This window comes from Ostrea edulis, chromosome 4 (assembly GCF_947568905.1).
Source record: "Ostrea edulis chromosome 4, xbOstEdul1.1, whole genome shotgun sequence".
NCBI classification, from domain to species: Eukaryota; Metazoa; Mollusca; class Bivalvia; order Ostreida; family Ostreidae; genus Ostrea; species Ostrea edulis.
The window spans coordinates 48746358-48760076 of record NC_079167.1 but is presented as its reverse complement, the minus strand read 5'-3'; the positions used below and the strand labels follow the sequence as shown (position 1 = coordinate 48760076).

The 13719-nt window shown below is 36.8% G+C and overlaps 1 protein-coding gene and 1 long non-coding RNA gene across 10 annotated transcripts in view; one reads left to right on the top strand and one right to left on the bottom strand.

The window, feature by feature from the left end:
- The window catches only part of LOC125670617 (calcium uptake protein 1, mitochondrial-like), a 55458-nt gene extending 50113 nt beyond the window's left edge, over positions 1 to 5345 (top strand). For all 9 annotated transcript variants that reach the window (XM_056162800.1, XM_048905870.2, XM_048905873.2 and 6 more), the window contains 2 exons: positions 13 to 102; positions 3953 to 5345. In XM_056162800.1, the coding sequence (XP_056018775.1) occupies positions 13 to 102; positions 3953 to 4104 (242 nt within the window). In that variant the 3' untranslated portion in view covers positions 4105 to 5345. The remainder of the gene's footprint in view (positions 1 to 12; positions 103 to 3952) is intronic.
- A 3225-nt stretch (positions 5346 to 8570) lies between these two features.
- LOC130054188 (uncharacterized) lies at positions 8571 to 12422 on the bottom strand. Its single transcript, XR_008802470.1, has 2 exons — positions 10373 to 12422; positions 8571 to 9408 (listed from the first exon to the last, which is right to left on the bottom strand). It is a non-coding gene; the product is annotated as an uncharacterized LOC130054188 (long non-coding RNA).
- Positions 12423 to 13719: the final 1297 nt, after the last annotated feature.

Below are 13719 nucleotides of genomic sequence, written 5' to 3'. Positions count from 1 at the left end.
CTTGTGTTGCAGAGACACTGAAGCATGTAGCTGCAACTGTTGCTGGTGTCAGGCTGTCAGATCATGTGGTGGAGCTGGTCTTCACATTGTTTGATGAAAATGGTAAGATATACATGTATTTGTAAAAAATCCTGCAATTTGAATTTTCTCTATTAATAAAAGAAAGTTGTATAGTAACCTGATGACACAAGATAAATGTATGCCATGTGTAACCATTTTCTCAAACGTTATGCAATATATCCCATATATGGTTGAGTTGTCAATCATGTAACTGACTTGTCCAATGGTGTTGCTTGAATTTTCCAAGGACTTGTGTAGTTTCATGCAAATTAGTGTGCTAATTTTGCTTCCGTCTGTAAAATATCTCTGACAGAGATGAACTTGTGCTTGTGGACATTGACAAATTCGCTTTTAACATTTTAAGTGATGAATGTCCATATTTTTATTTTGGGGAATTTTTTATTGAGCTTGAATGTTTTTGGTGTAGTTTTTAGCTCACCTGAGCCAAAGGCTTAAGTGAGGTTTTTGTGATCAAAACTTTGTTGTCTGTCAGTGGTTTCGTTCTCATTGTCATAAACATTTCATCTTCTTTAAAACCACAAGACCAATTTCAACCAAACTTGACACAAATCATCCTTCGGTGAAGGGGAATCAATTTTTTTCAAATGAGCAGCAACACCCTTCTCCAAGGGGAAATAATAGCGAAAATGCCCAGACAAATTTTTAAAATCTTCTCCAGAACCAGCAGGTCATTTTCAATCAAACTTGGTACAGCTCATTCTTGTGTGAAGGGGATTCAAGTTTGTTCAAATGAAAAGCTATGCCCCCTTCAAAGGGGAAGCAATCACAAAAAATGCAAAAGTAGGGTTGGGTTATTTAAAAATCTTCTCAAGAACCACTGGGCCAGAAAAGTCAGCTTTTCTGATCACAATAATGTAGCCCTCTCCGATTTTTAGGTCACTTGAGTAAATTGTGAATTTCGTGATCCCAGGGGTAGGGGTTTGGTATCAGGATGGGGCCTAAATAGGTGATTAAATGTGTTAACAATCAAACATTTTTAACATTTTCTTGATAACTATTATTCCAATTCTTTTCAAATTTGGTATGAAGCATCTTTGGAGCGTTTGCCCCGCATGCGGAAGGGCGGGGTTCGAATCCCGGCCATGACAGACCTAAGTCGTTAAAACAGGTAGTAATAGTTCCATCGCCAAATGTTCGGCAACAGGTGTGAGTGTCACGGGTCCTCAGAGATGACCTTAAAAACGGATGTCCCGTGTCACAGTAGGTGTGGCACGCTAAAGAACCCTCACTGCTCAATGGCCATAAGCGCCGAACATAGGCCTAAATTTTAAGCTCTTCACTGGTCTTGGTGACGTCTCCATATGAGTGAAAAATTCTCGAGTGAGACGTTAAGCAAGATACAATTAATCTTTGGGACAAGGAGGACATAGATTGAAAATTTCAGGACTCCTGCACCCCTGAGGCCTTAGGGATCAGGGCAAAATCTGCAAAAAATTTACCAATTTTCAAAAATCTTCTCCACAACTGCATATCTCTTAAGAATAACTGATTGCATAGTGATGTATAGCAGGAAGAGCTCTACCAACATTGTAAATTTCATGATCCCCGGAGTTGAGGCTCTGACTGCAGGATGGGGCTAAACTTAGTATATGTAATAGTGCATATGGGTAAAACATTTAGATAATATCTACTTTAGGCCAAAAAAAATAGTTTCTCAGGCCAAAAATTTCCAAATTTTGATGAGGCAGGCAGGTATACTATTGTTGTTGTTGGGTGTGTTTTTTTGGGGGGGGGGGGGGGGGGGGGGGGGGAGGGTAACTTGCCTGTAGCAAGAGTTATCTTTCCTTTTTAATGTTGACTGTAGAATGAGTATTACCTTTCCTCTCTCATACTTAGAAAAAGCAATGGAATTTGGTAATTTTATTTTTATAAGAAATAGCTTTACACATTAAATGTATTCTATTATTCTTAAACACTTGCACATGATTGAGTTTGCATTCAATAATTATTTGAACAGAAGATAATACAATCTTGTTGAAACTGTCTAAAAGTTTTATATTAATATCTATAACAAAAAGAGTTATCTCATTTACATAAATAAACAAATATATATTGAAAAAGAAAAATTCCATGTGGTACTTTTTATACGCCCGTCTTTAGACGGGACATATTATGGTACAGCGATGTCTCTACGTCCGTCCGTCCGTTCTGGGTTTTCTCTTTATAATTTCATTTCCCTTTCACATATCATGCTGAAACTTGCTGTGTAGCTTCTTTGTGGGTCACTCTAGATCATACTGCAATTTTGATCCATTTCGACCTTTTTTCCAGGAGTTTTGCCCCTTTATTTGGAAATAATTATTATATGGAGGGTACATAATTTGTCCGCCCTACTCCTCCCACAGTTTTCAAGTGAGAGCCTTCTTATTTTGTGGAGTGTTTGTATGGGTTTTGAAGATGTGCATGTGGGATGGATTTTGAGTTTCTACAGTTTTTGAGAAAATTACAGGTTGTTGAACTTAGTCTATTTGGAAATTAAAATTCTATGGAGGGTACATAATTTGTCCGCCCTACTCCTCCCCCATTTTTAAAGTGAAGACCTTCTTATTTTGTGGAGTGTTTGTGTAGGTATTGAAGATGTGCATGTGGGATGGATTTTGATTTTCTAGAATTTTTGAGAAAATTACAGGTTGTTGAACTTAGTCTATTTGGAAATTAATATTCTATGGAGGGTACATAATTTGTCTGCCCAACTCCTCCCACAGTTTTCAAGTGAGGACCATCTTATTTTTTGGAGTGTTTGTATGGGTATTGAAGATGTGCATCTGGGGAAGGATTTTGATTTTCTTCCATTTTTGAAAAAATTACAGGTTGTTGAACTTGGTCCATTTTGAGGAAATCTCGATTTTTAAGCTAAGACCCTTTGTTCATATGAAAGTTTGTCACAGCCTCATGATGGCTGATACTACCTGAAGCAAAGTTATACAAATTATAGCACAAGAAAAACACCCTATGTAAGCATTTCACGGGCGTATTATGTACTGTTTGCGGTACTCTTGTTCAATGGATGCGGCGGGACCTGAGAATTTTTGGGGTTTTTTTTTGGGGGGGGGGGGGATCTTAATGCTATTGATACTAAATTGAAACTAAATAGATATTTAGAAGGAGTAGTAAATTAAAGGAGTAGTAAATTTCATGATCCCATGGGGTAAGGGTTTGGTTCCAGGGTGGAGCCAAAATTCTTATAATGATTATCATTTGAAAAACTTCTTTAAGTTTGCTGATACAGTATAAGGTATACAGTATAAAAACTAAATGCATATTTAGGAAAAGTAGAAATGGATGTTCATGTACCATACCAAAATTGTGAATTTTGCAACCCCAGGCTTTTTACTCAAGGACAGGTGCAAATCAGTCATATTGTGTTAATGTTACAAATATTACATCATGTAAAGCCTTTCATCTGTATAAGCAGTTTCAAGGGCATTCAAGTTTTATGAACACATCTTGCTGAATTGTTTTTTTTTTTTATATAGGCCCTTGATATTTGGTATGTGTGTATACCATAAGACAGTGTGTCGCATGCCATTTTTTATTGCCTTTCATGTGAAGTTTAAATGATAGAATTTTTTGGGCATTTTTTTTTTTTTTTTTGGTCCAGACCATAATTTGTTTGTCTTTGATATCTGGCATTTTCACACTCTTCCTTGGTTGAAGCATTTATATAATTATGTAGGTGACTGTTCTGTATCGTAATTCTAAATTTTCCACTTTAAAGATGATCCCTATAAAAGGTTTCACAAAACTATGGAAAATGGATGGGAAGACATCAGTTTTAGTGTGCTAAAACAATTCTTCCTAATATTGAATGTGATGAAAGTATATATTTTTCAGTGTATCTTTACATTATTATAATTCAATTGATTTTTAGGAGATGGGCAATTAAGCAATAAAGAGTTTGTATCTGTGATGAAACAGAGAGTTATGAGAGGACTAGAGAAACCAAAGGACACTGGCTTTGTGAAACTCATTAATTCAGTCTGGAAATGTGCAAAGAACACCACTTCTGCCTTCCTGGACTGAAGAGCTGATACAGAGGGAGAAAAGGCTCAGTGGCAGTAGGTGATCCCAATTCCATTTTCATTTTCTTGGAATTTTCACCAATCCTGTTGCACAAAATATAAATTTGTGATCCAAAGGAACCAATGGTACTTTCTCTGTATGATATAATATCCCTTTCTTTGGATGATGTACTCCTGGAACACACAGCTGACATTAGTAATTGGCCTGGATAGGACTTTTAATTTATTGTAAGATTGTGCCGAGTGCCTGATTATATACCTGTGCCTGAAGTACACTTCTACCTGGTTTATGTATGTAAACATTTTCAGACATTATTTGTACATATGTATATCTACAATTTTTAGGTCACCTGAGTTTATATTGCATCTGGTCAGTGTCCGTCTTCGTCCATCATGTGTTAACAATTGAACATTTTTATCTTCTTTCTGATAACTGCCATTCCAATTCTTTTCAAATTTGATATTGAAGCATCTTTGGAACAAGGGAGACATAAATTGTAAATTTCAAGACTCCTGCACCCATGGGGCCATAGGGGGAGATATAAACTGCAAAACATTGACCAATATCAAAAAATCTTTTCCTCTAAAACTGCACATTTGTAAGAAAAACTAAATGTTTAGTCATGTTGAGCAGGAATGCCTCTATCAAAATTGTAGGTAGTCCTCTACTAAAATTATAAATTTTGTGATCCCAGTGGCAAGGGTTTTGAAACCAAAATTTTTATAGTGATTATTATTTTTGTCATTTGAATGACTTCTTTAAGTTTGCAGATATGGTTTATAGACAAAATGCATATTTAGGAAAAGCATAAAAGGATGTACCAAAATTGGGAATTTCACAACCTCGGGATTTTGACTCTAGGACAGGTCCAAATTAATCATATCAAGTTATTGTTATTATGTAAAGTTTTTCATCATGACGGGTACTTTCTGAAGCATTTAAGTTTTAAGAACATGTCTTGTTTTATACTGTTGCTGAATATTATGATTTAGCTTAGATGTGCAGAGCAGGATTTTTTTTCTTCTAGATTTCAAAGGCCTTGGGGTAGTGATACTTTTAACTAATACTCAGGTGACCAATAATGCCTGTGGGCCTCTTGTATTTTGTTGATCTTCCTTCTGTTGGGAGGTTCCAAAGATATTCTTCTTATCATAAGTTATTCTTACATATAGCAAAATTGTTTGGACTGTCAAACTTGTTTCATGCACTTGTATCCAATTAAAATATTCTGTAATTATGAATTTGGGAATGATGCACTAATTCATTGTATACAGCAGTATACATGGTTCACAACATAGCAGTATACATGTACAGGATTCACCATATGGCAGTACACATGTTAAGCTCAAGATACAATGGTGATGTACAGATAGGTTAAAATTGTTTCCGTTTAGGTCACCCGAGTCAATCAGATGACCTATTACCGTCTATTTCCGTTATCATTCATCATTAGTCACCCGAGTCAATCAGATGACCTATTACTGTCTAGTTCCGTTATCATTCATCATTAGTCACCCGAGTCAATCAGATGACCTATTACCGTCTATTTCCGTTATCATTCATCATTAGTCACCCGAGTCAATCAGATAACCTATTACAGTACTGTCTATTTCCGTTATCATTCATCATTAGTCACCCGAGTCAATCAGATGACCTATTACTGTCTATTTCCGTTATCATTCATCATTAGTCACCCGAGTCAATCAGATGACCTATTACTGTCTAGTTCCGTTATCATTCATCATTAGTCACCCGAGTCAATCAGATGACCTATTACTGTCTAGTTCCGTTATCATTCATCATTAGTCACCCGAGTCAATCAGATTACCTATTACTGTCTAGTTCCGTTATCATTCATCATTAGTCACCCGAGTCAATCAGATTACCTATTACAGTACTGTCTATTTCCGTTATCATTCATCATTAGTCACCCGAGTCAATCAGATGACCTATTACTGTCTATTTCCGTTATCATTCATCATTAGTCACCCGAGTCAATCAGATAACCTATTACTGTCTATTTCCGTTATCATTCATCATTAGTCACCCGAGTCAATCAGATGACCTATTACTGTCTAGTTCCGTTATCATTCATCATTAGTCACCCGAGTCAATCAGATGACCTATTACTGTCTAGTTCCGTTATCATTCATCATTAGTCACCCGTTGTGTGTCGGTCTTAAACTTTTGAACATTTTCATTTTTTTCACTGGAACACACCGTCAAACATCATTTGGTTACAACCATTCCTACGCAGGATACAATCGTGCTTTTAACGCAGAGTACAACCAACCCTTATGGTGATTTACTATGGAGAGTGTAGATGTCCGTGAGGAGGGGTTAGAAAATGGCCCATAGTTTTCCTAATATAAAAATTCTTATCAGGCTATAGCCTATCAGGTGACGCAATGAATTCTGGTTTGAATGCTATATAGCATTCGTGACGCAATGAATTCTGGTTTGAATGCTATATAGCATTCCGTCAGGTCCTCTACCACTTGCTCAAACACTTAAACACAGATTTTTTTTAGAAAACAGAAAAACCCACCTAAAATTCAATTACACCAGTAAAGAACAACATCATTACAAAGGTATACCATAAACATCAGGAAGAAAACTTTATTAATGGTAATTGAAATATAACGCTGGATACAACCATTCTATGAAAGTATAATGTAGGATACAACCATTCATAATAGTAATACGTTGACAATTTGCAACAATGCATGCTTTTAATGTCCTTTGTAATGACAACTAGCGTTTTCATTATGTTCTTAAAATTTGAATATTGATCTTCATTGTTTATTACAAGATATATGACGTAAATTATAATTGTTCCAAAGGGTAGAAAAATTCCAAGATGTTTTAGGACTGCATTCCATGTCACCATTTTCAATGGCATGTAAACCGCAGGGGCTAAACTCGTTACGTTATTACCACAAAAATGAATTAATTCTTATATCAGTGGAAATTCCCAGCGAGCATAGTATAAGTATGTAAAATGTAATTTCAATATTCACTAAGGTTAATGTCGTATATGACAAATTCGTAGTGTATCAAGTTATAGAGGTCAGTTAAATCTGTACCGGTAAACGATTCCTGCTAATTCGAAAATCCTACACTAAGTCGGAGAATACAGCGTGGTTGAATTATATTTTAAGAACCACAAATAATCTCCAAACTTCTCAGCTAATAATCGCTACAAAGATGACAGTGCCTTGTCTGAAATCACAATCGTTTAATGTTTTGAAGTGTAGAAAGATGCCAGAGGACATATGTGTTGCTTATGCTCAAGCAATTTTCCCCCGACAAGCTACGTATTTGGCATATACATGTAATGTGTTCTGCACCCGAAAAAGTAAAGATTGATGGCTATGAAGCAAACCATCTCCAATGGTTTTCTGTGCTTGGGTCAAAGAAATAATCAGAATCTCTCCTTATAAAGAGCATCGATTGTTTACACAATTTTACTTCATTATTTACAATCATTTTTTGAGATGACTACTAGAAGTCGGTTCCGAGCTTATTGTGGATGTTTTTAAGTGTACGTACATGTATTTAGAACTGTGGTCCAATTGGTTATCATCTTATTCCTTGTTCCTTATAATCCCATAGTGATCCGGGTTAGATAGAATAGCTCCTCAGTACCCCTTGCTTTTCGTAAGAGGTGACTAAATCATCGTGACCATGGTGAAAAGATTCAGTAACGCACGGGTTCCAGATTGTTGAAGCGATCGGTCATTTATTTTTTATCAAAAACAACATAAATGAGAATTTTCTTTGTCTAAAACATATTGCACGGAACGCACAGATGTACAGTGTATTAAGAAACAGAATATGCCCCACACTTTGAATGAAATTAGTTACTTTTCTCAAACACTCGTGTACCTAAGAAAATTCGCACGGATGTTTGCTTCATGGGCTGAATTCAAGGTTTGAAATAATTTGAGAAAGAACCATGATAATGCGTCACAAGAATATAAAAATACATTTAATTTCTTACTAAATTGGGGTTCATAATAATCTTTATTTTGACGAAATGCTTGAAAATGAAAATAACGCTAACGAAGGGTGAAAAGCTAACGCAACATCAGCGTTACCAAGGTGAAAAGATATCAAAGATTCCCATATTGATTAATATCGTCTAGTAAATTCACAATTTTAAGTTTTTCTGTCGCATATTATATTCTAATTTAAGGAATAAATCTATTTTTCTTTTCGTAGCGCATGATACATAAGTTTCCCTTCCATTATAGATTATAAATAATTGCCACAAATAACGTGTATGATGTGCAAGTACATCTTTTAGAGGATGTCAAGGTACGATAGTTTTTTTCTTTAATCTTAGCCATACTTTGAATCAGACAGAAATGCAACACAAAATAACTTCTAGGAGCTAAGCTGTACTATAATTTCCACGGAACCATACTACAACTTCAAAACCACGAATTAACACAGAAAAGCGACAATTTTGTAACATTTATTCAATGATGAAAACATAAGAAATGCAACATATAAATAAATCAAACATAAAATTGACATAAAACATACGGTACCAATTTTGATGCACCAGATGCGCATTTCGACAAATAATGCTCAAGCCGAAATATTGGAAATCCGAAATAACAATAAACTTGTAACAAAAACAAAAACAAAAAAAAAGAATGCCAAAGACTGGAGTCAAATTCGTCTCAGCATGAGGTCTCGAGATAATCCTTAATTTGAAAAGGAATTTCTAAATTCTGTCACAGAAAATAAATAGACATCCGTATTTTCAAGCTAGTACCGAAGTACTTAGCTACTGGGCTGTAGAGACACTCGAGGACTAACAGTCCACCAGCAGAGGCCTCGATCCAGGGGTCGTATTGTAAAACTTATACGATACCAATTTTGATGCACCAGATGCACATTTCGACAAATAATGCCTCTTCAGTGATGCTCAAGCCGAAATATTGGAAATCCGAAATAACAATAAACTTGTAACAAAAACAAAAAACAAAAAAAAAGAGTGCCAAAGACTGGAGTCAAATTCGTCTAAGCATGAGGTCTCGAGATAATCCTTAATTTGAAAAGGAATTTCTAAATTCTGTCACAGAAAATAAATAGACATCCGTATTTTCAAGCTAGTACCGAAGTACTTAGCTACTGGGCTGTAGAGACACTCGAGGACTAACAGTCCACCAGCAGAGGCCTCGATCCAGGGGTCGTATTGTAAAACTTATACGATACCAATTTTGATGCACCAGATGCACATTTCGACAAATAATGTCTCTTCAGTGATGCCCAAGCCGAAATATTGGAAATCTGAAATAACGATAAACTTGTAACAACTAAAAAAAAAAACCCAGTAGAGTGCCAAAGACTGGAGTCAAATTCGTCTATGGATCAGAGCTATGCATGAGGGAAATAATCCTTAATTTGGAAATGAATTTCTAAATTTTATCACAGCAATTAAATAGACATCCGTATTTTCAAGCTGGTAACGAAGTACTTAGCTACTGGGCTGTAGAGACCCTCGGGGACTTACAGTCCACCAGCAGAGGCCTCGATCCAGGGGTCGTGATGTGTCAAATTCAGAAGCAGATCAAAGATTACAGAGGGGGGGGGGTTACATATTGGCCAAAATACTCGGCCATTTGGGTGCCAAATCTGGAGTTTTCATATATATTTAAACAATATATTAATTGCTGAAACGTGTCGGCATCTTTATCAAAACTACTTCAACGGAGGTTTTCAAGAGGATTCATATTTTTATTTTCCACAATCCGGAAGACAAGCCCCTGTGACTTAAACTACCTCATTTTTGCAAAAACTGCAATTTCTTAAATTGTGATTAGGGGAAGGGGGCTAGCGTTCGTGCATCTACACATGGGTTCATTTCATAACTTAAAGATTACTTTCTTCCCATTCGTGGACATGGGGAGAGGAGGGGGCAGTCAAACAATATATCTTAAAGTGGGTAAGAAAATAACTGAAAATTATCGTTGGAAAAACAAATGGGGCATCCCCACCTTGAGTCTGTGTGCCTTAAATTTGAGGGGAAAGTTCTCAATGACACACAACTAATTTTTCAATACGGCGACAGCAAAGGGAAAGACTAACGAAAGTAAATACACGGTTGATTAACATCGATTTTACAAAAGGCATGGAATTAAAGTGTCGAAAGAACCTCGAACGATATTTTAAGACACTCAACCCAGAGAGGTTCGATTAGGAAATACAGATAAATGTGAAAGTCTGTAGCGGGGGGTTGGGTTAAAGTTCTCACCTTGAATCAACTACAGGTAACTTCATTCATTGCTCAAAATGACCTGTTATTGGTATAAATTTCCAAGGAGAAAAGCGGTGTTAAATCCGATTTCATGCATGAGAATAATTTGATATTTCTCAGGAGAGTTGGATCGAAGATCTCCAATTGGGGATAAGGGAAACACTCAATGGACACCATTCAAAGGTAAGTTGAATATCATAGGCGAGAAAGGACTCCGTGACCTGGACCGGTAAATGTCCTAGTAAAAATAAACAAGTGAAATCGAGAGAACAATGACGTATATCTGTTATTCTAAGAACCTGTGACTTGAAATTTGGCATGCAAGTAGTTAAAACATTAATCTATGCAAGGAAAACTACAAATTACGCATAGCGTACCTAGTTTAAGATTTTAAGGCATTTGAAGCGAGTGGTTAGTGTTTTTTTTTATCTTGGCCAGAGTTAGACCCCTTTCTATATTTATGGTATCACAGAGTTCGGGCCCAAAACGGGCTTAGCCCCTGTGATATGAACAAAAGACTGGCGGATTTGAACTCGAGATATGTGGTTCACCAGCCCAATGCTTTACTAGTAACCACTGAGCCACGATGACAGACAAACAAATCGATCGATACAAATAATTTCACATAACAATTAAATCGCCATCTTGTGACGTGGTGTCATAAAGAGTATAAGCTTTAGTGTAGTAACCTACCTTAATATAGGTTGTGATTGTTCCTTCGCCAACCGCTCGGCATTTAGAGGTGAGAACCACGTGTCTTTTTTATATGACCTTTAAAACGGAGGTCCCGTGTCGCGGTAGGCGTTGGTACGATAAAGAACCCTCACTGCTACAACCCTGAGTGCTAGGCATAGATCTAAATTTGTGGTACTTCACCTATTGCTGGTGACGTTAGACATTGGAGTTATCCCCCAACCCCGAACTCTTCATTATTCCTGTTCAGTTTATGTGAGGGACGACACCTTTAAATTGACATGAACGGTGAAGATAATGAACAGTGATCAATCTTATAACTCCTAAAAGGAATACAAAATAGAGAATTGGGCAATACCAGAGTGGGATAAGGTGCCGAGGAGGAGTAAGCATCCCCTATCGATCGGTCACACCCGTCATGAACCCTATATCGTGCTCAGGTAAACAGAGTAATCTGTAGTCAAAATCATTGTGTCAAGAAGGGCCTAACAATCGGTATGAAACACGTTAGCTGCAGAACTGTAGCTCTCTGAAAAAATATTTTGACGGAACAGAGAGCTATAGTTCCACCCCTATTATAAACCTTCGATTTACGGCGCACAAAAAGTTGCGCACGGTTGAGACATGATATCGTTGTATTCTTGTGTTGCTGTCTCATAAATTTAATATAAAAAAATTCTTAACATATTTCCCTACTGTAGTTGTGTCCAAACATACCTTCAAATGTTCATTAAAGCCCCATAAGACCCGAAAACTCCCATCTTCGAATAATTTCGTTTGTTGACGTAGCCATGTTAGGTAGCCGGGTCAATTCGAACCCTGTTGTTGTTGGTATATATTCATAAAATTCGTTATAAGTTTTATGTTTGCTCTTCATTTATTATCAACACGAATAATTTATAGAAATTAAAAAATAAAGTTTTTCTAAAGGTAAAATAAGCTCTTGGTCAATGATAATGCTACAAAAGTCCTTAACACTCGTGTGAAAGGGATGGAGACCGAACCAGACTAATGAAAGCCGCATTGCCGTGAGTTTAGCTATTTGAGTAATCATTATTTAAAGGAACTCGAATGATATATTATTGAAAATATTTGTGGGGATATTAGTTCACATCTAGACGTTATTGTGCAAGTATGGAAATCAACCGGGGTTCGGAATGACCCGGTTACCTAACATGGCTACGTCAACACACGAATTCATTTGAAGCTGGGAGTTTTCGGGTCGTATGGGGCTTTAATGAATATTTGAAGGTATGTCTTCCCCGGAAGACTGGCTATATAGTGACACTTCCCCTGAAGACTGGCTATATAGTGAGACACACACACACACACCCAAAAAAAGACTGGCTATATGGTGAGACTTCGCTTGGAAAAATCGTGACCATGTCCCTTTGAAACAAAAACATGTTCCGTTCATTGACATCTGATGTACTGTACATTATTTTGTCCACATTGTGAAAGGATTAAAAGTTAAAGCAATACAAGCTGTAACTGACCGTAAATAAATTGAAAAGTAAAAGAACAAATATTTTTAAAATATAACTTCACAGAATCCGAGTGAATCTGAAGCAATAAACCCGTCAAATCAACAGAAAATGTCGATTCATGAATCATTTTCATCCTGTCAGCAATACCTGCTCGTCAATCGGAACATCACTCGGCCTATTCTCTCCGGAATAATCTGAGTGATGTTCCGATTGACCTGCTCGTAATCTCAGATGTGTATTGACCTCGGAGGTCACCAGTTCGGAAAAAAGCGAAAGAGAGGCACCATCAAAATTTCAATTACCGACAACTGATATGCCTGTACAAAATCGTCATTTATTATATCTGTGTGTCACAGGCACTTGCTTCTGTAAATAACTTACCTCTGTATACCAATAATAACATTATTAGTATACAGAGGTCGCAAGCTATTTACAGAAACAAGTGCCTGTGCTGTGTCCCGTATGTGATTTTTCGCAGTCCACGGTATCTCAGAATTATCAATAATAAAGATGTGCAATTCTTCATTACTTTTTATTGACGACCAAAAAAACTACAAGGAATATGCCAAAAATTACATGTGCAACCAACTCAACAACCCGAGTCACCTTGGCCCATATCTGAAGACTTTCCATATAAATCCTTAGTCCCTATTGTGGCAACCTAACCCTGGAGGCCATGATTTTTACAAACTTGAATATGCACTATGCAAGAAAGCTTTCATGTAAATGTCAACTTCTTTGGCCCAATGGTTCTCGAGAAGATTTTCCAAATATATTTGTATGCAAAACTTTGACCTATTGTGGACCCAACCTACCCCCGAAGGTCTTGATTTGAACAAACTTGAATCTGCATTATGTCAGGAAGCTTTCATGTAAATCTCAGCTCTTTGGCCCAGTGGTTCTCAAGATTTTTAAATGAACAGACCCTAATTTTGCATTTTTTTTTTATCCCCCTTTGAAAGGGCATGGCCCTTCATTTGTACAAACTTGAAAGCCCTCCACATAACAAATTTTGATCAGAAAAGCTCACTTTAGCTCAGGTGGGCTAAAGAGTATAAAATGACTGCTTTTAAAGCTTTAATCTTTGAAGATGAGGCAGAAGGAACATCCAGGCAACTTGCCACAAGGTAAAGGACCCCTAGAGCTATTATTCACCACTTTCAG